The sequence below is a fragment of the Ostrea edulis genome, chromosome 2, assembly GCF_947568905.1.
Source record: "Ostrea edulis chromosome 2, xbOstEdul1.1, whole genome shotgun sequence".
Taxonomy (NCBI): Eukaryota; Metazoa; Mollusca; class Bivalvia; order Ostreida; family Ostreidae; genus Ostrea; species Ostrea edulis.
Genome location: NC_079165.1, coordinates 3,976,720 through 4,001,721, shown reverse-complemented (window position 1 = coordinate 4,001,721; position 25,002 = coordinate 3,976,720). Strand labels below are relative to the sequence as shown.

At 34.0% G+C, this 25,002-nt stretch overlaps 3 protein-coding genes across 4 annotated transcripts in view; 1 reads left to right on the top strand and 2 right to left on the bottom strand.

Annotated features, from left to right (window-relative positions):
- Positions 1–1,219: 1,219 nt before the first annotated feature.
- On the bottom strand, positions 1,220–18,882 carry LOC125678906 (peroxisomal biogenesis factor 19-like). Of its 2 annotated transcripts, none has more exons than XM_048917698.2 (8): positions 18,401–18,882; positions 16,318–16,379; positions 14,049–14,217; positions 11,839–11,921; positions 10,677–10,829; positions 5,365–5,541; positions 5,094–5,138; positions 1,220–1,707 (listed from the first exon to the last, which is right to left on the bottom strand). In XM_048917698.2, exons 1-8 carry the CDS (start codon positions 18,483–18,485, stop codon positions 1,642–1,644), a joined length of 840 nt encoding a protein of 279 aa, XP_048773655.1. In that variant the 5' UTR covers positions 18,486–18,882; the 3' UTR covers positions 1,220–1,641. The 2 variants fall into 2 exon arrangements, with proteins under 2 accessions (XP_048773655.1, XP_048773656.1); XM_048917699.2 differs by having other exon boundaries at positions 14,049–14,214.
- Positions 18,883–19,166: 284 nt separating this feature from the next.
- LOC125678905 (leucine-rich repeat-containing protein 58-like) lies at positions 19,167–22,708 on the top strand. The gene is made up of 3 exons (XM_048917697.2): positions 19,167–19,636; positions 19,812–20,215; positions 20,560–22,708. Exons 1-3 carry the CDS (start codon positions 19,167–19,169, stop codon positions 20,751–20,753), a joined length of 1,068 nt encoding a protein of 355 aa, XP_048773654.2. The 3' UTR covers positions 20,754–22,708.
- Positions 22,709–23,222: 514 nt separating this feature from the next.
- Positions 23,223–25,002, bottom strand: part of LOC125678904 (RNA polymerase-associated protein LEO1-like) — a 21,847-nt gene continuing 20,067 nt past the window's right edge. The window contains 2 exon segments of the mRNA XM_048917696.2: positions 23,223–23,985; positions 23,988–24,011. Coding sequence (XP_048773653.2) covers positions 23,851–23,985; positions 23,988–24,011 — 159 coding nt within the window. The 3' untranslated portion in view covers positions 23,223–23,850.

Below are 25,002 nucleotides of genomic sequence, written 5' to 3'. Positions count from 1 at the left end.
TCTTTTTGTATTTTCCCACAAATAGTTAATGTCTGGATACAAATAGTTCCTTTAAATATCCCAACAAGCTTCTCTCGTCACATATTTCTTTCTCAATGACCAAATGAAAAAAACGAACATCGATCAATCTCACACATCCGCCGTGAGCCCTATATCGTGGTCAGGTAACGGAGTAATCCTTGGTAAATTCAATATGTAACGAACGGCCTAGCAATTAGTATGAAACAGTCAAACTGTATTTGATCCATTACAGAGCTTGCATATTTAGCGAGCATAGGGTTTGCGAAATGCTGAATTTAAACAAGACTGTTGACCCCCTGTAACATCAACTTATTTGTCAGTGCCCTGTCTCAATCTAAAAATTGATCGTACTTAGAACATGCTCTCGCATATTGAATCAATTGAGAGACATAAATACCATACAGATGATACTGCAATATTGCTCCACAAATATGGAAAGTTGACTTCTCATTGCCTTCTATCTCCAAGATCGTCTCCTCCCTTAAAGAATTCTACTTTCTTCTCAGTACCTGTAGATCTAAATATGACCAGTAGGGATTGATATGGCCTTCCTTTATATTGTAACATGAATCTCTGGCCAGGTGCTCTACCGAGCTATCGGGCCACCGACGATCAAACCTGTCTGACCTCCACATTCCTCCCTCCTTCTATTTTTATACTTTAAATACATAAATCCCGCGCAGGAAATTCCACCTGTAAGTTCCAGAGATTAGAAGAGAGAAAATGCAATGGACCAAACCAAGGTTTGAAACCAGGCCTCCTGAACCTTTAGTCAGGTGTTCTACCAACTGAGATAAATCTGGCACGAGCAACTGAACACGTCTGACCACCATATTTATATCTTCTAGCTTTGCACGCCTTGTTAGTTACCGCCACTTTACATCCTGTGAGGAACCAGGTTACAAAAGGTCCTCAGTACCCTTACCTTGTCGTAAGAGGCAACTAAATGGGGTGGTTTTTCGAATGAGACAGCAAAACCTGAGGCCCAGTGTCACAGTAGGTGTAGCCCGATAAAGATGAGCCCTGCTCAAAGGCTGTAAGCGCCGAACATAGGCCTAAATTTTGCAGCCCTGCAGTGGGACGTTAAACAATATACAATCAGTGAATCAATATAAACCCCCCAACTGCCTGAACTTGATCAATGTGATGTTTTCAATGCAACTCATACAGTTCCTTTCATGACAAAACATCGACGATATGATATTTTTATATTTTATTCGATGATAGAATGAAAAAAATAATTCTTAATACGATGTATATATCATGTGTATTTGCGGGCTACATGTGGCAATCATCATAAAATAAGATTGGGCAAACACTTAATGAAAATGATTTGGAGTTAGTTATCAAAACTAAGAAAACTAAACAAGAAAACAAAACCAAGGGAAGTAACCAAAACAAAAAACGTCGCGTATACACCCTCTCTCTCTCTCTCGAACTCCCTTTATCCTCACTCATGTCACTCGGACTGATATTGCACTCTTGCTACTTAAGTTACCCCAACACATCCAGGATCTCAGAATATCACACAGAACATACAATAGACTCGCAATAGTCAAATTTCTAATTACTATGAATCACATTTTCTGGTTAAACATTAAAAAAATGTCAGTATCACAGTTACATCATTGGGCAGCCATTCGGCATCTTCGGCATTCCATTCTCATCGAATTCTAGACCTGGTGCCTGAAAAAATAAGGCAGGATATTAGTTTTAAACCATCAGAATTTCTGATTAATTCCATCATTCTATTCAAACAGCTTTTTGTATGTTTAATGCCGAAATAGCAATAATTATTCACTGATGCACTCTGTGACTAGTTCACTAAAATGCACATGATATGCAGGTGTCTAGGAAATGGTGTCATTGCTGCTTCCAGTAATGAAAACACTTATGATGAACTTATAAAAATAAAGAAAAACCGAGGCCCCGTGTCACAACAGGTGTGGCATGATAAAGATCCCTCCCTGCTCAATGGCCTTAAGCACCGAGCATAGGTCTAAATTTTGCAACGCTTCACCGGCAGTGGTGACGTCTCCATATGAGTGAAAAATTCTCGAGAGGGACGTTAAACAATATACAATCAATCATAATAATCAGTAATTCATTATAACAAGTAATTTATCAAAATTACAGTAATTGACTGTCAGCAGTACTTCACTGTAAACTATAATTCACTGTCAGCAGTACTTCACTGTAAACTATAATTCACTATAGGCAGTATTTCATTAACTTCACTGTCAAGTATAATTCACTATAAGCAGTATTTCATTAACTTCACTGTAAACTATAATTCACTATAGGCAGTATTTCATTAACTTCACTGTGAACTATAATTCACTATAGGCAGTATTTCATTAACTTCACTGTAAACTATAATTCACTATAGGCAGTATTTCATTAACTTCACTGTAAACTATAATTCACTATAGGCAGTATTTCATTAACTTCACTGTGAGGTATAATTCACTATAAGCAGTATTTCCTTAACTTCACTGTGAAGTATAATTCACTATAGGCAGTATTTCATTAACTTCACTGTAAACTATAATTCACTATAGGCAGTATTTCATTAACTTCACTGTAAACTATAATTCACTATAGGCAGTATTTCATTAACTTCACTGTGAGGTATAATTCACTATAAGCAGTATTTCCTTAACTTCACTGTGAAGTATAATTCACTATAGGCAGTATTTCATTGACTTCACTGTGAAGTATAATTCATTATAAGCAGTATTTCATTAACTTCACTGTAAACTATAATTCACTATAGGCAGTATTTCATTAACTTCACTGTCAAGTATAATTCACTATAGGCAGTATTTCATTAACTTCACTGTGAAGTATAATTCACTATAGGCAGTATTTCATTAACTTCACTGTCAAGTATAATTCACTATAGGCAGTATTTCATTAACTTCACTGTAAACTATAATTCACTATAGGCAGTATTTCATTAACTTCACTGTGAGGTATAATTCACTATAGGCAGTATTTCATTAACTTCACTGTGAAGTATAATTCATTATAAGCAGTATTTCATTAACTTCACTGTAAACTATAATTCACTATAGGCAGTATTTCATTAACTTCACTGTGAAGTATAATTCACTATAGGCAGTATTTCATTAACTTCACTGTGAACTATAATTCACTATAGGCAGTATTTCATTAACTTCACTGTCAAGTATAATTCACTATAGGCAGTATTTCATTAACTTCACTGTCAAGTATAATTCACTATAGGCAGTATTTCATTAACTTCACTGTGAAGTATAATTCACTATAGGCAGTATTTCATTAACTTCACTGTAAACTATAATTCACTATAGGCAGTATTTCATTAACTTCACTGTGAGGTATAATTCACTATAAGCAGTATTTCCTTAACTTCACTGTGAAGTATAATTCACTATAGGCAGTATTTCATTAACTTCACTGTGAAGTATAATTCACTATAGGCAGTATTTCATTGACTTCACTGTGAAGTATAATTCATTATAAGCAGTATTTCATTAACTTCACTGTAAACTATAATTCACTATAGGCAGTATTTCATTAACTTCACTGTGAAGTATAATTCACTATAGGCAGTATTTCATTAACTTCACTGTCAAGTATAATTCACTATAGGCAGTATTTCATTAACTTCACTGTAAACTATAATTCACTATAGGCAGTATTTCATTAACTTCACTGTGAGGTATAATTCACTATAGGCAGTATTTCATTAACTTCACTGTGAAGTATAATTCATTATAAGCAGTATTTCATTAACTTCACTGTAAACTATAATTCACTATAGGCAGTATTTCATTAACTTCACTGTAAACTATAATTCACTATAGGCAGTATTTCATTAACTTCACTGTGAACTATAATTCACTATAGGCAGTATTTCATTAACTTCACTGTCAAGTATAATTCACTATAGGCAGTATTTCATTAACTTCACTGTCAAGTATAATTCACTATAGGCAGTATTTCATTAACTTCACTGTGAAGTATAATTCACTATAGGCAGTATTTCATTAACTTCACTGTAAACTATAATTCACTATAAGCAGTATTTCATTAACTTCACTGTGAAGTATAATTCACTATAAGCAGTATTTCATTAACTTCACTGTCAAGTATAATTCACTATAGGCAGTATTTCATTAACTTCACTTTCAAGTATAATTCACTATAGGCAGTATTTCATTAACTTCACTGTGAAGTATAATTCACTATAGGCAGTATTTCATTAACTTCACTGTCAAGTATAATTCACTATAGGCAGTATTTCATTAACTTCACTGTCAAGTATAATTCACTACAGGCAGTATTTCATTAACTTCACTGTGAAGTATAATTCACTATAAGCAGTATTTCATTAACTTCACTGTGAGGTATAATTCACTACAGGCAGTATTTCATTAACTTCACTGTCAAGTATAATTCACTACAGGCAGTATTTCATTAACTTCACTGTCAAGTATAATTCACTATAGGCAGTATTTCATTAACTTCACTGTCAAGTATAATTCACTATAAGCAGTATTTCATTAACTTCACTGTCAAGTATAATTCACTATAAGCAGTATTTCATTAACTTCACTGTCAAGTATAATTCACTATAGGCAGTATTTCATTAACTTCACTGTAAACTATAATTCACTATAGGCAGTATTTCATTAACTTCACTGTAAACTATAATTCACTACAGGCAGTATTTCATTAACTTCACTGTGAAGTATAATTCACTATAAGCAGTATTTCATTAACTTCACTGTAAACTATAATTCACTATAGGCAGTATTTCATTAACTTCACTGTGAAGTATAATTCACTATAGGCAGTATTTCATTAACTTCACTGTGAAGTATAATTCACTATAGGCAGTATTTCATTAACTTCACTGTGAAGTATAATTCATTATAAGCAGTATTTCATTCACTTCACTGCAAAATATAATTCACAATAATCAGTAATTCGTCATAATCACCAATTCATTATATATAATAGATAATTCACAATAAGTTGTAATAAGTCCTTTAACCTTATTTCATAATTTTATAAAAACCTACCATGTCCCCAACAATCTCTTTCGGAGGTTGTCCCATATTTTGCATCTGTATAAGAAAAAATTAGTTTTGCTGCATTATATAAAGACTCCAGTATGATATTACTTGTATTTATTTTTGGCTCTAAAGTAAAACTTCTTTCCATTTATCATATTTCAATCTATCTGAAACTCAGTAATCTTTACATCTTCAAAATAAAGACATGTAATATGAGGAATTAGAATTCTTGCCTTGAGTTGTTATTTAGAAAACAAGAGGAGTAACTCTGTTGTACCTGTTGCATTAGGTCGACAATCCTTTCAAATCGCAGCTTTTTGACGTCTTCTGTATCCGACGCCTGTTCCTTCTCGAACTCTTCACAGATTTCCCGGACTATCCTATCATGTTCCCTGTATTTATCCATCTGCTCGGTCTTCACTTTCTCCTTGTTTTCATCTATCCACTTTGGATACTATAAAGAAATCAAAGTACTACTAAAAGTACTAAAAACAAAAACACGAGGAAGTGCACCTCCCCAATTATAATACACAGTAAACCCAAGTTTTTATCAAATCTCATATACATGCATAGCACAGAAATCCCTATTCTAAGGTTCTGGTAAATTGTTGAAAATCATCACAACATTTCCTCAATTAGAGCTTATTTATCAAATAGTGAGCAAAATGTTAAAAAGGTTGGTTATGTTAGATTAAAGTGTACTGAAGTTACTGTGAAGTCATGAGGCTCCATTTTTATGGATTGTCTATATTTTACCATTTCAATGGAATGAAAATTCATGGGTATGGTTTCTATGAATTAAAACAACACAGTGACTATGAAAATTGTGTATTTCGTTGTGGCTTGAAATTCATAGGACATTAGAAATCCAAAGAAATCCATAAAAACTGAGTCCCTATAAAATCTAATGATTCCCTTGTAGTCATGGTGGCAAATCATGTGACTGCATGACCTATTACCCGGAAAAATGACGACAAAAGTCAACACAATGGAAAATTCAAACGAATATGAAACACTCTTTTCAATAGCGAATTGTCACATAACTTATATCAACATTTGAGGCAAATCTATACTAAAATAGTAATTCTACATGCGATAGAAGCAGAGAACTTTGACACCGTTTTTGGTTTTCAGTCAAAAACTTTCCAACCGCCAAAAAACTGTCAATGTTCTCTGCATCTATTACACGTAGAACTACCATTTTAGTATAGATTTGTTTCTGAGAAAATCCTTCAAATGTTGATATAAGTTAGATGACAATTCATTATTCATATAGGTGTTACTTATTCGTTTGAATTTTCCCTTGAGTTGATTGTTGTCGTCATTTTTCTGGGACAATAGCTCAGGCCAAAGTCACGTAATTTGCGACCATGTGTAGGTTGTGATTTGATCTCAGGAGTTTGGGTTTTTTTTAACATCAATATGAAAACCCTGGTAGCAACTACAGAAAAGAAAGATTATAGGAGACAAATATTGTAGGTATACAAATATAATTATAGGAGACAAATATTGTAGGTGTACAAATATAATTATGGGAGACAAATAGTACAAAGATAATTATAGGAGACAAATACTGTAGGTGTATAAAGATAATTATAGGGGACAAATACTGTAGGCGTACAAAGATAATTATAGGAGACAAATAGTACAAAGATAATTATAGGAGACAAATACTGTAGGTGTATAAAGATAATTATAGGGGACAAATAGTACAAAGATAATTATAGGAGACAAAAACTGTAGGTGTACAAAGATAATTATAGGGGACAAATACTGTAGGTGTACAAAGATAATTATAGGGGACAAATACTGTAGGTGTACAAAGATAATTATAGGGGACAAATACTGTAGGTGTACAAAGATAATTATAGGGGACAAATAGTACAAAGATAATTATAGGAGACAAATACTGTAGGCGTACAAAGATAATTATAGGGGACAAATACTGTAGGCGTACAAAGATAATTATAGGAGACAAATACTGTAGGTGTACAAAGATAATTATAGGGGACAAATACTGTAGGTGTACAAAGATAATTATAGGAGACAAATAGTACAAAGATAATTATAGGAGACAAATACTGTAGGTGTACAAAGATAATTATAGGGGACAAATACTGTAGGTGTACAAAGATAATTATAGGGGACAAATACTGTAGGTGTACAAAGATAATTATAGGGGACAAATACTGTAGGTGTACAAAGATAATTATAGGGGACAAATACTGTAGGTGTACAAAGATAATTATAGGGGACAAATAGTACAAAGATAATTATAGGAGACAAATACTGTAGGTGTACAAAGATAATTATAGGGGACAAATACTGTAGGTGTACAAAGATAATTATAGGAGACAAATAGTACAAAGATAATTATAGGAGACAAATACTGTAGGTGTACAAAGATAATTATAGGGGACAAATAGTACAAAGATAATTATAGGAGACAAATAGTACAAAGATAATTATAGGAGACAAATAGTACAAAGATAATTATAGGAGACAAATACTGTAGGTGTACAAAGATAATTATAGGAGACAAATACTGTAGGTGTACAAAGATAATTATAGGAGACAAATAGTACAAAGATAATTATAGGAGACAAATACTGTAGGTGTATAAAGATAATTATAGGGGACAAATAGTACAAAGATAATTATAGGAGACAAATACTGTAGGTGTACAAAGATAATTATAGGAGACAAATAGTACAAAGATAATTATAGGAGACAAATAGGACAAAGATAATTATAGGAGACAAATAGTACAAAGATAATTATAGGAGACAAATAGTACAAAGATAATTATAGGAGACAAATACTGTAGGTGTATAAAGATAATTATAGGAGACAAATAGTACAAAGATAATTATAGGAGACAAATACTGTAGGTGTATAAAGATAATTATAGGGGACAAATAGTACAAAGATAATTATAGGAGACAAATAGTACAAAGATAATTATAGGAGACAAATACTGTAGGTGTACAAAGATAATTATAGGGGACAAATACTGTAGGTGTACAAAGATAATTATAGGAGACAAATAGTACAAAGATAATTATAGGAGACAAATACTGTAGGTGTACAAAGATAATTATAGGAGACAAATAGTACAAAGATAATTATAGGAGACAAATACTGTAGGTGTATAAAGATAATTATAGGGGACAAATACTGTAGGTGTACAAAGATAATTATAGGAGACAAATAGTACAAAGATAATTATAGGAGACAAATACTGTAGGTGTACAAAGATAATTATAGGAGACAAATAGTACAAAGATAATTATAGGAGACAAATAGTACAAAGATAATTATAGGAGACAAATAGTACAAAGATAATTATAGGAGACAAATACTGTAGGTGTACAAAGATAATTATAGGGGACAAATACTGTAGGTGTACAAAGATAATTATAGGAGACAAATAGTACAAAGATAATTATAGGAGACAAATACTGTAGGCGTACAAAGATAATTATAGGAGACAAATAGTACAAAGATAATTATAGGAGACAATATTGTAGGTGTACAAAGATAATTATAGGGGACAAATAGTACAAAGATAATTATAGGAGACAAAAACTGTAGGTGTACAAAGATAATTATAGGGGACAAATACTGTAGGCGTACAAAGATAATTATAGGAGACAAATACTGTAGGTGTACAAAGATAATTATAGGAGACAAATACTGTAGGCGTACAAAGATAATTATAGGGGACAAATAGTACAAAGATAATTATAGGAGACAAATACTGTAGGTGTATAAAGATAATTATAGGGGACAAATAGTACAAAGATAATTATAGGAGACAAATATTGTAGGTGTACAAAGATAATTATAGGAGACAAATACTGTAGGTGTACAAAGATAATTATAGGGGACAAATACTGTAGGTGTACAAAGATAATTATTGGAGACAAATACTGTAGGTGTACAAAGATAATTATAGGGGACAAATACTGTAGGTGTACAAAGATAATTATAGGAGACAAATAGTACAAAGATAATTATAGGAGACAAATAGTACAAAGATAATTATAGGAGACAAATACTGTAGGTGTACAAAGATAATTATAGGAGACAAATACTGTAGGTGTACAAAGATAATTATAGGAGACAAATACTGTAGGTGTACAAAGATAATTATAGGGGACAAATACTGTAGGTGTACAAAGATAATTATAGGGGACAAATAGTACAAAGATAATTATAGGAGACAAATACTGTAGGTGTATAAAGATAATTATAGGGGACAAATAGTACAAAGATAATTATAGGAGACAAATACTGTAGGTGTATAAAGATAATTATAGGAGACAAATACTGTAGGTGTATAAAGATAATTATAGGAGACAAATACTGTAGGTGTACAAAGATAATTATAGGGGACAAATACTGTAGGTGTATAAAGATAATTATAGGAGACAAATACTGTAGGTGTATAAAGATAATTATAGGGGACAAATACTGTAGGCGTACAAAGATAATTATAGGAGACAAATAGTACAAAGATAATTATAGGAGACAAATACTGTAGGTGTATAAAGATAATTATAGGAGACAAATAGTACAAAGATAATTATAGGAGACAAATACTGTAGGTGTATAAAGATAATTATAGGAGACAAATACTGTAGGTGTACAAAGATAATTATAGGGGACAAATAGTACAAAGATAATTATAGGAGACAAATACTGTAGGTGTATAAAGATAATTATAGGGGACAAATAGTACAAAGATAATTATAGGAGACAAATACTGTAGGTGTACAAAGATAATTATAGGGGACAAATACTGCAGGTGTACAAAGATAATTATAGGAGACAAATACTGCAGGTGTACAAAGATAATTATAGGAGACAAATACTGTAGGTGTACAAAGATAATTATAGGGGACAAATACTGTAGGTGTACAAAGATAATTATAGGGGACAAATACTGTAGGTGTACAAAGATAAGTATAGGAGACAAATAGTACAAAGATAATTATAGGAGACAAATAGTACAAAGATAATTATAGGAGACAAATAGTACAAAGATAATTATAGGAGACAAATACTGTAGGTGTACAAAGATAATTATAGGAGACAAATAGTACAAAGATAATTATAGGAGACAAATAGGACAAAGATAATTATAGGAGACAAATAGTACAAAGATAATTATAGGAGACAAATAGTACAAAGATAATTATAGGAGACAAATAGTACAAAGATAATTATAGGAGACAAATACTGTAGGTGTACAAAGATAATTATAGGAGACAAATAGTACAAAGATAATTATAGGAGACAAATAGGACAAAGATAATTATAGGAGACAAATAGTACAAAGAAAATTATAGGAGACAAATAGTACAAAGATAATTATAGGAGACAAATATTATAGGTGTGCTTAGTTGCTGTCCTTGGGTCTTCTGTCTTATTTTGACATAGTCGTGATTTAGCTCTTGTTCTGTGTTTGAGAATGGTTTATAGAGATTTTCATACATTAGCACCACCATAAATCAGCACTCTCGTTTCAAAATTTGAATCCCACTAAAATACCTACACGTACAGTACGTGAGGAGAGTTACCCACCTTTTGTGAGAGCTCTTTTAGAGAAGGATATAAAACTTCCTTGGACAGCAGTGTCTTCATCATTCCCTGCATCATGGGCATGAACCCCTCCCCCTCCTCTTCCATCCCCATACTAGTGAAGGCTTTCATTAAATCTTCATCACTCATGTCATCCTGTCAAACAAAGAAACCCTTTAACTGACAGCTTCTTATCTAGTGTAGCTTCAGTTCATGGTGCCAAATTTCATATATGTACGGTAAATCTAAAACACATTTTATAAATAATACTAACAGGAATGGTAGCAGGCATTAAACAGAAGCACTCTCTGGGAATGAGTTGAAATATTCATCAAACAGGGAATTCTTATAATGCAAAGGTGAAGATAACAAACAGTGATCATTCTCCTATAAGGAATACAAAATTAAGAGTGGGAAACACAGGCCCCTGGACATACATTTATAATCTTTTTGTAAAATTCACCGAGATTTGTGCAACACAGGCTGTGTAAAACATCAGAAAGCTGACGTCTATCGGAAAACTGAATGGTTCTCTGGTTACAGGCTACAAGTCTCCTCCCTCCACTTGAAGATCAAGGTCATCTACTGTGACTCATGATGAACTTTGATGATCTTAAGATAAAAGGTCAAACTGCACAGCAGAAAGCTTAATGAGCTACATGTATGACCTCTGGACCAGAAAATAAATATGGGGTCATCTCCTAGTCATTATCAACCCGCCTCTGAAGTCCGTTCACTATCTTATAGAGAGTACTCTAACTGTACAACAGAAAGCATCCTGAACTATGACCTTCTGACCAGAAAATAGATATCGGGGTCGTCTGTTAGTCCAGATTAATCTGCTTCTGATGTTTTGATGATCATCAGAGTACAGAGTTCCCTGGTCATCAGATGGACAATCATTAGATTATCTCTACATGTAGTCGAGAGCCTACTATGACCAAATATCTACTAGTTAACAGCAGCCTATGATCAGAATTGACGGATATCAAGTAAATGGTTCTCTATTGGTCAGATAACATCTGAACTGCTGACCAACCAATCGACAAGCGCAAAGCAAAATGACCCTCTTCTTCAAAGGGGCCTAGCAAAAATTTCAAAACTCTTTTTTAAAATGAATAAAATGCTATTGTTATCTGATTAACTGAATTGATTAATGTATAACCTTCAATCCATCTAGATTTTCTGTCATACTTTCTATCGTGCTGGCAAGAGTTTTGGCAAATTCCTCCTGAGAACTTTGTGATTCTTCAAGACAAAATGACAACAATTTCTATCTGTAGGAATTTAAAATTTCAACAAATAATATGATTTATTGAGAAAAAGTTATCAATGTTGACAGAAAATTTTGTTACAGTACCCGTAACGTTATTCTTGACATTCCTATCGTGTTCCATTGTGTGTGTATCCTATCGTATCGTGTTTTGCGTTTATCAGGTTTTCTGTTTTCTATCGTGTTTTGCGTTTATCAGGTTTTCTGTTTTCTATCGTGTTTTGTGTTTATCAGGTCTATCGTGTTTTGCATGTTTCAGGTTTTCCGTTTATCGTCAAAATCGTTTATCGTGTAGCTTCAGAAACTATTGGGATCGTATATTAAATCTAATGAAAAAGTACGATACTTTTCGAAAGCTTTATTCATTTTGTTAAAGAAGCTATTTTTAGGAATCGAGGAAATACATTATATTTGAAGGAGAACATAAAGCTGTCGATTTTGAGGCAGAAGAAGAGCTATTTGTCTGTCCAGAGAGAGTGAAAATTTATCACAATTTCATTCTAAGTAGTCTGGAAAGTAGGCAGTGGTTTGCCGAGCAAACCGAGGATAATAAATCTGAAAATTACTTCATCTGAAGTTCATAAACATTTGCTTGCCTAGAAACAATTATAAATTTTGTAATTAACACTAACAGAGAAATAGGAAGCTCCAATTTGAAAGGAAAAATCAGTAAATTATATTGATTATTACATATATTTTAATAAAGGCTCTTTTTCTTCCTATTTTTTCCACCTGTATTCTATTTATATACCAACTACTAAACTTGTGCGCGTCCTGATATCTGATTTTGTGTATCACCGTGTTTTGACAGCAAACAGTCTCTGGGACATTGTATTTCACACAATTAGAAGATTAAGTTTTAAAAGGGTGTTGCATCTCCCAAAAGTCTGCTCAACTGGGCAAGACTCAGCTGTCATTGTTGGGTTTTTTTTACTTGTACATGTACACTTGTACCATGTATCAATAGTCGTACAGGTAGATACTGGAACTTTATGCCGGTTTTGATGATCATTTGAATTTTTTACATACTAAACACAACATTTTTTAAGAGTTTCAAAATTGCGAATTTAATAAAAAAAAAAAAAAAAAAGGTTATGTTTATTTCTTTCCCCATAGTTTATTCATTCAAATAGACATATTCCAATTACTTATGGCTATCAATTATCACTCATAGTGTAGAAATATCTAACGTATGAAGATATGGTGTAGTACAGTGGATTTTTTTGAAAGCATTCAAGATGAAAATAATTGTAATAATTGTTGAATGACTGGTGAACTTGGAGCTTGATGCAAAATAACCCCCTCCTCGCTACACACAAAATATTACTTGTTTAAAATTTTATTTCACATTCAAGATAATAGATATTAGAATAAGAGAGCTACTGAAGCATGATATCACTACATTATATTACATTTAGTTAATTCCCTGTGTAATTTATACATTAAACATTAGGTGACAATATAAGTTTTAGAATCATTGGCTGAGAAAATTCATATAGATATCAAATAATGAATTAAAAACCGTATATAGTTTAGTTTTCTGATTTTAGCTGTGATGGTGTAACAAAATTGAATTAAAAATATTTTTTTAAAAAGTACAACCATGTATTAAAGAAATTATACGTTTTAGGTGTATAATGAATATTGAAATCCTTCAATATTATTATCAACATAATGTAATTATGTTGTAGGTATCAATATTTCGTTCTGTCTAAATTGCTTCTAAATTTACAACATTTCTATCAGGTTTTCCGTTTATCATGATGATCGTTTATCGTGTTTTGCATTTATCAGGTCTATCGTGAAGATCGTTTATCAGGTTTTGCGTTTATCAGGTTTATCGTGTATCCTATTGTATCGTGCGTGTATCCTACCCTATCGTGCGTGTATCGTGTTCTATCGTTTATCATGTCAAGAATAACGTTGTGGGTACTGTATCAATGTCGATAAAAAGCTTTGTTATCAATTTATTAACAATCTATGACAGTCAGTGTACCATAAATATCTGATGGATATAAAAGATCTCCAACAATTAAAGTTTAGAGATAAATCTAGATGAAATTTTCATCACAGTATTATCAACACTGTGATGCCATAGTTACCGGATGCTCCAGCTGCCTCTGTCAATTTTTCGATCTTCTCCACAAGTTTTGGATCCTCTCCCATTAGGTTTTTCATTCTCTCTTGAAACTGTTTGGCCATTTCATCGGAAAACTCCTCAGCAAACATGTCTGACATAGGGTCCTCCTTGTCACCACTAGGGGGCGCCTGCTGATGAAGATGTTAATATTACTGTCTTATACAGCATTACATGCAACATCTCGTATCCTGTTTTTAACCACCTTGTGTTTCTGTGCTACATGTATTTTTTTTCTATACTTCCTGTGTAGAACATACACGATCATGCTGTCATTTTTTACTACTAAACCTTCATACTTATAACAAATTACAAAAGTGTAAAAATGATATGTGTAAAATAAATGTCTGAGGGTATTTCAATTTTAATCTAAACAATATTCTATTATGTATACACATAAATGGATTTGACAACAGGCATTGCCTTTATAAGCCTTCTCTTTATAGGTACATGGTCAAGGTCATATCGATGTTTGGTTACATGTTTGCATAATTACAGATGAATAGCAACAATGAAACTGTTTGGTAACAGCAATATGATATAGATTAATGATATAGGGATATTTCATTTGTATGGCCTTGAATTCTACAGTTTTAAGGCCACTTGTTACAAACTATGGTAAATATGGTAAATTTGAAATTATTCAATTTCAAAATATTATTGTAGTTAATCCACATCAGATTTCTCTGGTGTGTTATTTCACCTTAATGGTTTATAAACAATGAAACAATAAACCAAGCAATTTGTTTTAGCAAGTGGAGAGTATGATAGGTTAAGATACATGACTGTAAAGTATGGCTCAAACTACTTCAGAGCATCTTTAATTAATGTTGTGTATTTTTATTTTAATTGATATACAATGTATATCATAAATATTTTTAATAAAAATACAATTAAAATATACACATGCTTTACCTTATACACCCACCCCATAAACTTAATGGTCATGTGGTCAAGTTAAAAGACCTTCTATTTGATTTTCATTTCTTGCGAGTGGTATTCAGGTCATTCTACCTGAGATTTTCAAAGAATTGACAAAGACATAGCTCTGAGATTTAATATAAGAGTTGACTAAGACATAGCTCTGAGATTTTATAAGAGTTGACTAAGACATAGCTCTGAGATTTATAAGAGTTGACTAAGACATAGCTCTGAGATTTTATAAGAGTTGACTAAGACATAGCTCTGAGATTTAAGAAGAGTTGATTAAGACATAGCTCTGAGATTTTAGATGAGTTGACTAAGTCAGCTCTGAGATTTTAGAAGAGTTGACTAAGACATAGCTCTGAGATTTTATAAGAGTTGACTAAGACATAGCTCTGAGATTTTATAAGAGTTGACTAAGACATAGCTCTGAGATTTTAGAAGAGTTGACTAAGACAGCTCTGAGATTTTAGAAGAGTTCACTAAGACAGCTTTGAGATTTTAGAAGAGTTGACTAAGACATAGCTCTGAGATTTTAAAAGCGTTGACTAAGACATAGCTCTGAGATTTTAGAAGAGTTGACTAAGACATAGCTCTGAGATTTTAGACCTCAGTATAGACTGGTCAGTAAGTATTAGGTATTAGATTCCTTATCAACCTGTCTGTTACTATGATAAATTTCACTTTGAAAGAAAAGGTGCAAGTTCAAACTATCCAATAAAAGTAAAATCTTGTAATATATTTTAAAGTCAAACAAGTTGAGTAATTGAATAGTTTTACATTGATTAAAGAGATATGGCCCTAAGATTATGTATTTTTTATTAACAGATTCATTTCTGGAACATCCAGTAGATATATGATATACAGGAGTTTATTCACTGGGCTCTGTCTCATAGAAAGGTAATGGAATACATTGTCCATTTGCATATTATGAAATCTATTAGTTGCAAAGTGCTCATAATGAGGTATTGTGAGATGTTGGCATAATGTGAATATGTCTAGATTAAGGGATAAAGCTCTTAATGTTAAATTATTCCATTGTGACTGATAGCAATGCATGTTATAATGCATATTTATGAATGTTTTATCTGTTATAGGGTCAATTTAATTGCACATTATACATGTTATATAGATGAACCTAAGCCAGGAGTTTGGTATTATACTAAATACATCAATTGTAACCAACCACGTTTCATTACAAATTTAAAGGTTCTCACGTATTGCATTTGTAAGACATTAAAAATCTCTCGGAAACAGACAAAACAAAATTCATTGTTACATTTGTAAACTTTAGAATAAAAAAGACCTACTTTAGCATGTTTCTGTGGTGAACTTTCTGCACCTTGAGGTTTATCAAAGTCTTTTAAGGCACCTGTAACATTACAATACAGCATTTTATGATACATTACTAAACATTTACAAAATATATAAAAGCCTCGGTAATTCTCTCGGTGGTTCTTATTAGTACAAAGCGATTCGATCCAGATATTACTTAACACCATCAGATATTGATAACGTCCCCAGATATTGATATTTCAACTCCATCAGATATATGGGTCATTTTGTGTGAGGACACTGGAGTACCAGGATAAAATCCACGTGTCCAAGTGGATGATTACCCTACCCTCTCGCATACAACCACTGCCAATCACGGGAATCACGCAAGCTCAGTTTGTAGTGGTGAGAGCAAGGTGTTCACCACTACGCTACCCATACACCCCGTGACATGTAGTCATCATATTGATGAATACACAACATCACCAGTTCTGGTATCCTAGTAGTAAGAACTTCACAGCCAGAAGGTGAAGGTTCATTTATTCATTATAATCATGAATATACTAAAACACACCACCCGTCATGGTAGTGGTTCACGGGGCCCTCACTTCATAACTTGGAGGCCCAGGTTTAATTCTCAATTCCAGCACCAAATCTAAGAAATTTAACGTAAGTATTGACTGAGTCTGGCATTAGAAGTGAAAGTCGAGGGGTGGCGGGGGTGGATACGACCTAAAAAACGGAGGTCCCTTGTCAGAGTAAACAATGGCACAATAAAGACACACCCACCACTGCTACAGTCAAATGTAGCGGTCAGCCGGGTTCGATCGCCAGTGGCCAGTTAGCTCAGTTGGTAGAGCACCTGACTAGAGAATTCAGGGGGTCCGGGTTCGAATCCCGGTCTGGTCCGTTGCATATTCTCCCTTCCTGTTACACATGCATTGATCATAATTTGTGGCACTTCACCCAAAGCTGGTTAAATCTTTACACAAGCGAAAAATTTCGAATGGGCCATTAATCACAGTGCCCTTTATTTGCTTTCAGTGCAGTATGTAGCCTCAGTGCACATACCAAAGTATGCATGAAATAATCTGTTACAATTTACCTCCAAAATGGTATATTGCTGGTGATGTCTCGATATCAGTGAAAAATTCTCGAAAGGATATAAAACAAATCAACAAACAAAACAAACACTACATGCCTCACTATGACAAGAAATTGACATGTTATTCATAATTCATCATGTTCAGAAAATGGTTGCATCTGATTCTATATCTGTAGAAAGGTATGGATTAGCCTGATTCAAAGAGCCATGCAATTGCACATAAAGCTATAATAACGAGGTATGTAAGTAAAGAAATTGCAGTGTTCAGCTGCAGATTGATCAAAGAGACTTTGACATAGACACATCCAAGTGAAATCTTTCCAAATTCTCGTTCCGCTCTTGTACAACATGTACAATTGAGCTCATTCATCCAAGGATAAAGCTATACAAAGTTGAGGGGGGGGGGGGGGGGGGGGGAGCATGCCATACAAGAATACTTCACATTCTTGATCAACATTGACACTTTCACATTTGATGCCGACCATTACAAAAATATGAAATAGCATAGAGCTCAAAATGTGTGAACAATGCATGCACCAAGCTAGCACATCATTGTAAGAGATCTGTTAAAGGTTGACATCTAAGTTCACATACTGAAGGCATTGAAAAACAATCATTTACATTTACTCAGCCTTAGGTGACAATCTAGAACGATTATGTGTGAGCCTTTTGTAAAGACTAAAACCAGATCCGGACTAGCTTTTTTTTTTTTTTTTTTCCCCTTTGACATGCTATAATTTTTTAAGTTCTTAGGAAATGATAATCAATATATATATATACCATTAATTTTACTTCGTTTCTGTAATTAAGCAATATCTTGTAAACGTATCTGTACATGACTAGCATGCTATCATCAATCTATCAGCAGATAAATAACAGATAAAGTACGCGTGGGAATGTCGCGCTCACTTGAATTTCCTCTGTCTGAAATATTTAATCTACGCATGGTGGATTGCAACAACACACAATTACAATTTCAGATCAGCTATTGTAGAGGAAAATATTGTACAAACTTTCTAGCAAATCATCTAGCTCTTCATCCACTTCAGATTCCGCCTTTGATGACTTTTGGTCTTCGTTCTGTTTACTTTCTGACATGTTTACACCTTTCTATGTTTTAGTTAGGTTGTTCTAGGAATGATTCGAAGTAATATAAGGTATCGCGTCATTTTTTTTTTTTTTTTTTTTTTTTCCAACTACAAGTAAAGAATAGCTAATGAAATCATTTGTTTTGATAGAAAATGTCTTATTCCGTTTGATTTTCTAAGTTTAGCCTTAAGGATTCTGTAATTTATAATATTGTTTATTGACTAGGCGATCTCGGGAGTTATTTATATCGATTGAGAAATAAAGTATCTGGAAATTTAGCAAATGCAAATGTTTTCAACAGTGATTATCTGAAAAGAAAAATACAAATTAAGCCTTTAATAATCGGATTCGGAGCTCCTTTGCTCTTTTCCGTATTAAGGGCGAAGAGTTCCAAATGCGTTTTTTTTTTTTTTCCTCTTTAGAAACGCCCCCATCTGTTCATGCAAGAACTGCCTGATCATCTAACCAATCAAAGTGAATTGCCCCAGTTTGTCTTGTGAAATGGGTCGTATAGTAAACAACAGTTCTTTGACCATCACTCGATCTTTCATAATGGTACAGTGCAGAAGGAACGTTGTGGCAAGCGGAAATATTGAAAATGGAGTGGAGAAATAGCTAGTGTGAGACTGATTTTAAGGCTACACATTCGTGCCGCATGCATCTTGTCACGTGTGGTTAAACTGATAAGCAATGGCTGAGTATTATAGTGATTCGTCCTCCGATAGTGAATTCAACAGCAGGAACGCTGAGGATGTCAGCTATAGCGAGCTCTCCACCATCCCAGACCACCTGATCCCCCGCGCCAGAGAGATCCGTGCCCTCAAACTCGACCACAATCAAATTTTGCTGCTTCCCTCTTCTATTTCTGTGTTTGTGAACCTACTGTCTTTAGATCTCAGCAATAACCACCTGACACATTTACCTAAAGAACTGACCAGCCTTAGGAACTTAAAGACACTGGTAGTTAAAAGGAATGGATTAACCTGTTCATCCATTCCTAAGGATTTTGGACTGCTGTCATCTTTAGAGGTGGTAAACTTCAGTGGAAATGCCCTGGAAACCTTTCCTGCTCAGTTTACAGAACTTTCAAATCTTAAATATCTTTACCTGGGTGGAAATTGTATATCAGAAATGCCAAACTCAATAAAGAATTTAAAAAGGTACGTGATTTACCTGGTAGACAAAATGGCTATCACTTGCACCTGTGACAGATCACGTTTGTCATCAACATTGACAGAATCATTTTACAAAGTACACTTAGGGTTGAATGAAGTACACAAGCTTGTCATTTAGTGCACTTTGTGGTTAAGTTTATAACATTCTTTTTGTTTTCAGAGTGGAGGTCTTGTACCTTGGTGGCAATAGACTGACGGAGGTCCCGGCAGAGATTGGACAGCTCTACATGCTAGCCGCGCTGATTCTGTGTGATAATCACATACAGAGTATTCCTCCAACGCTAATCCACCTCCGAAAATTACAGTCCCTAAGTCTCCATAACAACCAAATCTCCACCCTCCCACCAGAGATCGTGCGACTTAACCTGTCAGAACTTAGTCTTAGAAACAACCCTCTTGTGAATAAATTTGTACAAGATATGACTTACGAGCCCCCAACACTACTGGAACTCTCCGGGAGAGTGGTCAAAATAGAAAAAGTCAAGTACTCTAAAGATGATCTCCCAAAGAATTTACGGAAATATCTCGAGTCTGCTCAAAGATGTGTCAACCCCAAATGCAAAGGTAAACACTGGAAATGTTCTGTGTCTGTCCCGATATTCACTTGATGGCTGCTGGAGGTCTTTGTCTATAAAGTGTTTTAAGTTTACACAAATGGTCGTTGTTATTGTTCAAGGGCAGCCTCAGTGGATCATTTATAGAAAACGTGCTCATAAGTTCATTGAACTCTTTCTCTAGTCATGCTTGCTTTGTTATGCTAATAGGCTAAATTGTCATTGAATGCCATGATACACAGCAACTAATTTATCATGTTTATTAACACAAAGAAATTTTGTTTTAGAATGTTATCAAATAACATTTTTCCTTGAGTACAATAACCCCAGGGTTTGTGAATTTATATCTTGTAGGTGTGTATTTCTCATCGAGAATAGAGCATGTGAAGTTTGTAGACTTTTGTGGGAAGTATCGAGTGCCTCTGTTGCAGTACCTGTGCTCTCCGCAGTGTCGAACATCCCCAGCAGTGTATCACAGCAGTAGCGATACAGAAACAGACGAAGAGGAAGTCGCCAATGCAAAACTACGCAAAGTGCTGCTGGGCTAACATTGGGTTAGGCTTATATCACAAAACGGCGGTATGGCACCGTGTTAAAATGTAACATCTAGTTAGACTGGGTCTTGACTTAGACAGCATTATTGGTTGACAATGGCTGTAAAATTTGCGATATTTTATCATGCTAATTGCATCAGGAACACAAATGCAAAATGCATGTCTAATTTTAAAAATGCAAATATTCCTGGGTTGTCCTCATTTTTCACTGTTTTATCACGATTCAGAGCAGGTCTTCCAGTTTTAAATTCCAGAAGTTCCTTGCGCTCATTTTCATTAAGAGGAGACGGGGAAAATATTCAATGCAATGACAGAATTCCACAATTACGGGTATATTTTTTCTAGGTGCTTGAAGTTCTTTAACATTTTTGTCACACTCAGATACTTTCTGGTTGCTCTCATGCTGTATATTGTACATTGTACTACATATGTATAATGCCTATTGTATTTTAGTACATATATATGTTTCATGTGTATTTCCACACTGTAGTCTTAGAGAATGGGTAAAATTGTAGAAATTACATTTAATTTATATATACAACTTTGTACACAACCTCCCCCCCCCCCCCCCACCCCACCCCATCTTTAGTGTTGTTCATGCAGCAATATTTTTTATGAACTACATTTCTTGCTATGGTCATGGTTTATTTTTCTCCTGGAGAACATTTTGTCTCTGTCTGCTACTAGACTTATTCCCGTCTTCATCTAGTCAGTTCTCAGCTACCTCTTATCACAGGATGACTGTGCCCATCTAAGCATCATTAGCATGATTAGTTTGGTTGTTTGGATGTCAGTGGCCCCACCTACATAATAGGTTGATGTGTCAGGCAATTTTTAATTCTGGAGTTTTCAAGGAAATGTTGTGTACTTTTAAATTATATTCATTTCATTGTTTAATGCTCTTTTTTTTCTTTTTTGCTTGCCTTAAAGGCAATTTTCTGATTTCTGATGACATCATCAATGTTATCAGAAATGGTGTGGATATCGTGTGTATAAAGATCCCGAGGAGTTCTTGAATTTTGAGTAACTCCAGTCAAAGCAAGTTTCCAATGAATCAAAATAGTCCAGAAAAAGTCCATCAATTCTTTTAAATATGCAATTTTAAAAGTTTACTAAATTGTGCTGTTTTGATATCATTATTCAGTTACCTTGGGATGAATGTACGTATGGTAGATTTAATATCAAGACCTGCTTGTGGTGGGTTTTTTTTTATCAATTTGAAATTTTAATTAACATTAAATAATGAACATTTCAAGTAGAAGCTGACAAAAAGGTTTCAGAAGTGCTTGTAGTCTGCTTTTTAAAAAATTGCCACAACCTGCATAAGATGTACATGTATACTTTTCTGCTATTGTAAGGAAAGAGTTTATGACTATATATGTATTTGACCAGGTGAATTAATGGAGGTATATATTTTAGCGTTTTTATCTAATGTCCATGATAATTTGTTAAGGAGTTAATTTTCCATTCTTTGTAATTCACATGAAGTATCTCCAGGCTAAGGCGTCCTTTCTTACACGATGTTGGAATTTAAAATGAAAAATCTCTCAGAAACCTTGAGATGACATTTTCATCATAGTTTCTATGCCCATTATAACCATACATTTCTTGTGAACTTTTATTGCATGGACAAAACATGTACATCCATTATTCTGAGTGTGCCAAAAAAAAATGTCCAGGACTTTATAACTCGTGTACATTATTTACATGTCGTGAAAGTAGGTAACAAATTCTTGTTCAATTCATTATAATGAATAATATTTATGGCGTATGTAGAATATACATGTATGTATATAGTGTTATGAATGATGTGGAACTGTTTGAACTTGGAATATAGATACTTTTAATTCTGCTATACAGGAAACAATATTTTGTCATGGAAGTTTGGTTTTTACTATGAATGACTTGAAATGATTATTTGTTGATATTAAAGTGAATTATTGTTAAAAGTAGTGTTTGTATTTGGAATGCTTTCCTTAGGTAACCGTGGTAACGGTATTACCTGTGTCAAAATCTGGGGCTTTACAGGGATGTAAGGAGACTTGCAGGAAAAATTTGTCTATAGGTTTCGGACAGTCAGAAAAGTTTGATCACCGGTGGCCAGATAGCTCAGTCAGTAGAGCATATGACTGGAAATTCAGGGGGGGGGGGGGGTGTGTGTGTGTGTTCGAATCCCATTCTGGGCCGTTGCACTTTCTCCCTTCCTGTTACATTTAGTGCCGTAGACCAGCCCCTGGAACTGACAGGTGAAAATGCTTGCCAGGGGATAAAGATCCTGGGTTGATGTCTTCAAGACAATTTTAGGAGGGAAGAATATGGCAGTCAGAAATTCTCGATTGCCAGTGGCCAGAAAGTTCAGTTGGTAGAACACTTGACTAGAGATTCAGGGGGCCCAGGTTCAAATCCTGGTCTGGTCCATTGCATTTTATCTCTTCCTGTTTGACTAAATATGAGAAACTTAAGTTTGATGTTCAGACATTTTATTAATAGCCTGATGAATGACACATGAAGTTATCTATATTACATGTATATGGTACATGAACAATTGCATCACAAAAACATATTGCCAATTTCAATAAATGTCTACAGAAGATGGCATGATGTGTCGGTACTTCTTTCATACTAAAATTGTGTGCGAGACTCTAAATGAAGGTTATGATGAGATTTGACAGCGATGGTATCAAAGACCAATGGCATTCAAATTGGCCCTCGAAGGGCAAAATATGACATCACTGGATCTTCCAAACCACAATGTTGTTCAATAATATGTAATCCTATTCCCACCTCAAGTCAGATTTGAAACGGTCACTTTAAAAGATTTGAACACAAACATGTCGCTATTTTTCACACGTCAAGCCTTGACATAATCACTTGAAAGTTTTGAATATCAATAAGTCACTATAACTGAATCAAACCTTTCACAAGTCAGACTTGACACAGTCACTTGAAAGTTTTGAACATCACTGAATCAAACCTTAACAAGTCAGACTTGACACAGTCACTTGAAAGTTTTAAACATCACTGAATCAAACCTTTCACAAAGTCAGACTTGACAAAGTCACATAAAAGTTCTTTCCAGACTCATGACTTGTCAATCATCTTCCACATCACTGTCTTTATTGGAGCCCTCACTGTGGGCCCCGCCTTCCTCCTCCTCAGCTCCGCCCTCCTCTTCACTGTCACTTTCCACAATTCTTGCTTTCTTCTTCTTGTTGCTTTCTTCTTCTTGGGGCCTTTCTCTTCCTCAGAATCCTACAACAAAATCTCTTACAGTTAAACTGATGAAAAGAAACCCACCCACCTCCCAAATAAAAAAATTCAATCTGACTCGCCATCAAAAACGAGACATGTGAATGCCCGCATTTCCTCTTTTACAACATTTTGTCATGCACTACGGCTCAGAGTTAAAAAGTGTGGACAACATGAGGACCACAGAATATTGAAAAAGGAGAATACGCTAACTCAGTAGAGATGATAGAAAATGTACATGATATTTCTTTATGCAACTCAAATTATTCTCTGTATTTTGAGGAGGAAAAGAATTCTTGATTTTCAATAAACTCCATTGACATCTTTATGTCTTCAGTTAAAAGTTATTGCAATCACAGATCTAAGAATCTAGAGAGACCTCTGGATAACTTTAATGTGCCTGATTTGACAAATAATTTCTTAGTTTGATGTTATACAACAGACGTAACTTACGTGTCCTAGCTAGCATTTCTCTGATTGGAAATCAAATGTTTGTAAAACATATATTCTCCCTTTCCCAAACTGAAATCCATATCTGAAAACCCTAGTAACCAGGGTCTAGTGTCTGCATGTAACAATCAAGTTGTATATGACTTTTGCAGGCTTTCAAGCGGGCCCTTATTTTCCTTATTTTTCTACAACAGCCCTTATTTGAGCTTTAGAATCCTAAAAAAGCCCCAATTTTTTTGTTGAAATTCCTACATTTTCAAATTTTGAAGTTTAAATAAATTTGACATAAAGTAAGTGTTAGAATTTATTAAATTTAGTCTTAGTATACTTTCAGAAAATGAATATGTTGATTAAATGTACATCTCAGAAGACATCTTGATGGTTATCAGCTATATTCAGCATTGACTGTGTGCCATTGGGAGTCCACTTGAATTATATCATGGTTTATGCCGAATATGGCTGTTGATGACCACTGGTATGATCTTCTGAGTGGGTAATTAGTTTTTGTATTATTGCTCTTGCAAATGGTGAGTAAAACATTTTT

What these genes read in the sequence shown, in the direction of transcription:
- LOC125678906 (XM_048917698.2), bottom strand. Translation starts at nt 18,485, where the DNA reads ATGTCAGAAAGTAAACAGAACGAAGACCAAAAGTCATCAAAGGCGGAA. An exon ending in GCTAGATGATTTGCTAGAAA is followed by an intron (nt 16,380 to 18,400) that starts GTTTGTACAATA and finishes GTAATGTTACAG; the next exon opens with GTGCCTTAAAAGACTTTGAT. An exon ending in TAAAAGAGCTCTCACAAAAG is followed by an intron (nt 5,542 to 10,676) that starts GTGGGTAACTCT and finishes ATTTCTTTATAG; the next exon opens with TATCCAAAGTGGATAGATGA.
- LOC125678905 (XM_048917697.2), top strand. Translation starts at nt 19,167, where the DNA reads ATGGCTGAGTATTATAGTGATTCGTCCTCCGATAGTGAATTCAACAGC. An exon ending in TCAATAAAGAATTTAAAAAG is followed by an intron (nt 19,637 to 19,811) that starts GTACGTGATTTA and finishes TTTTGTTTTCAG; the next exon opens with AGTGGAGGTCTTGTACCTTG. An exon ending in TGTCAACCCCAAATGCAAAG is followed by an intron (nt 20,216 to 20,559) that starts GTAAACACTGGA and finishes TATATCTTGTAG; the next exon opens with GTGTGTATTTCTCATCGAGA.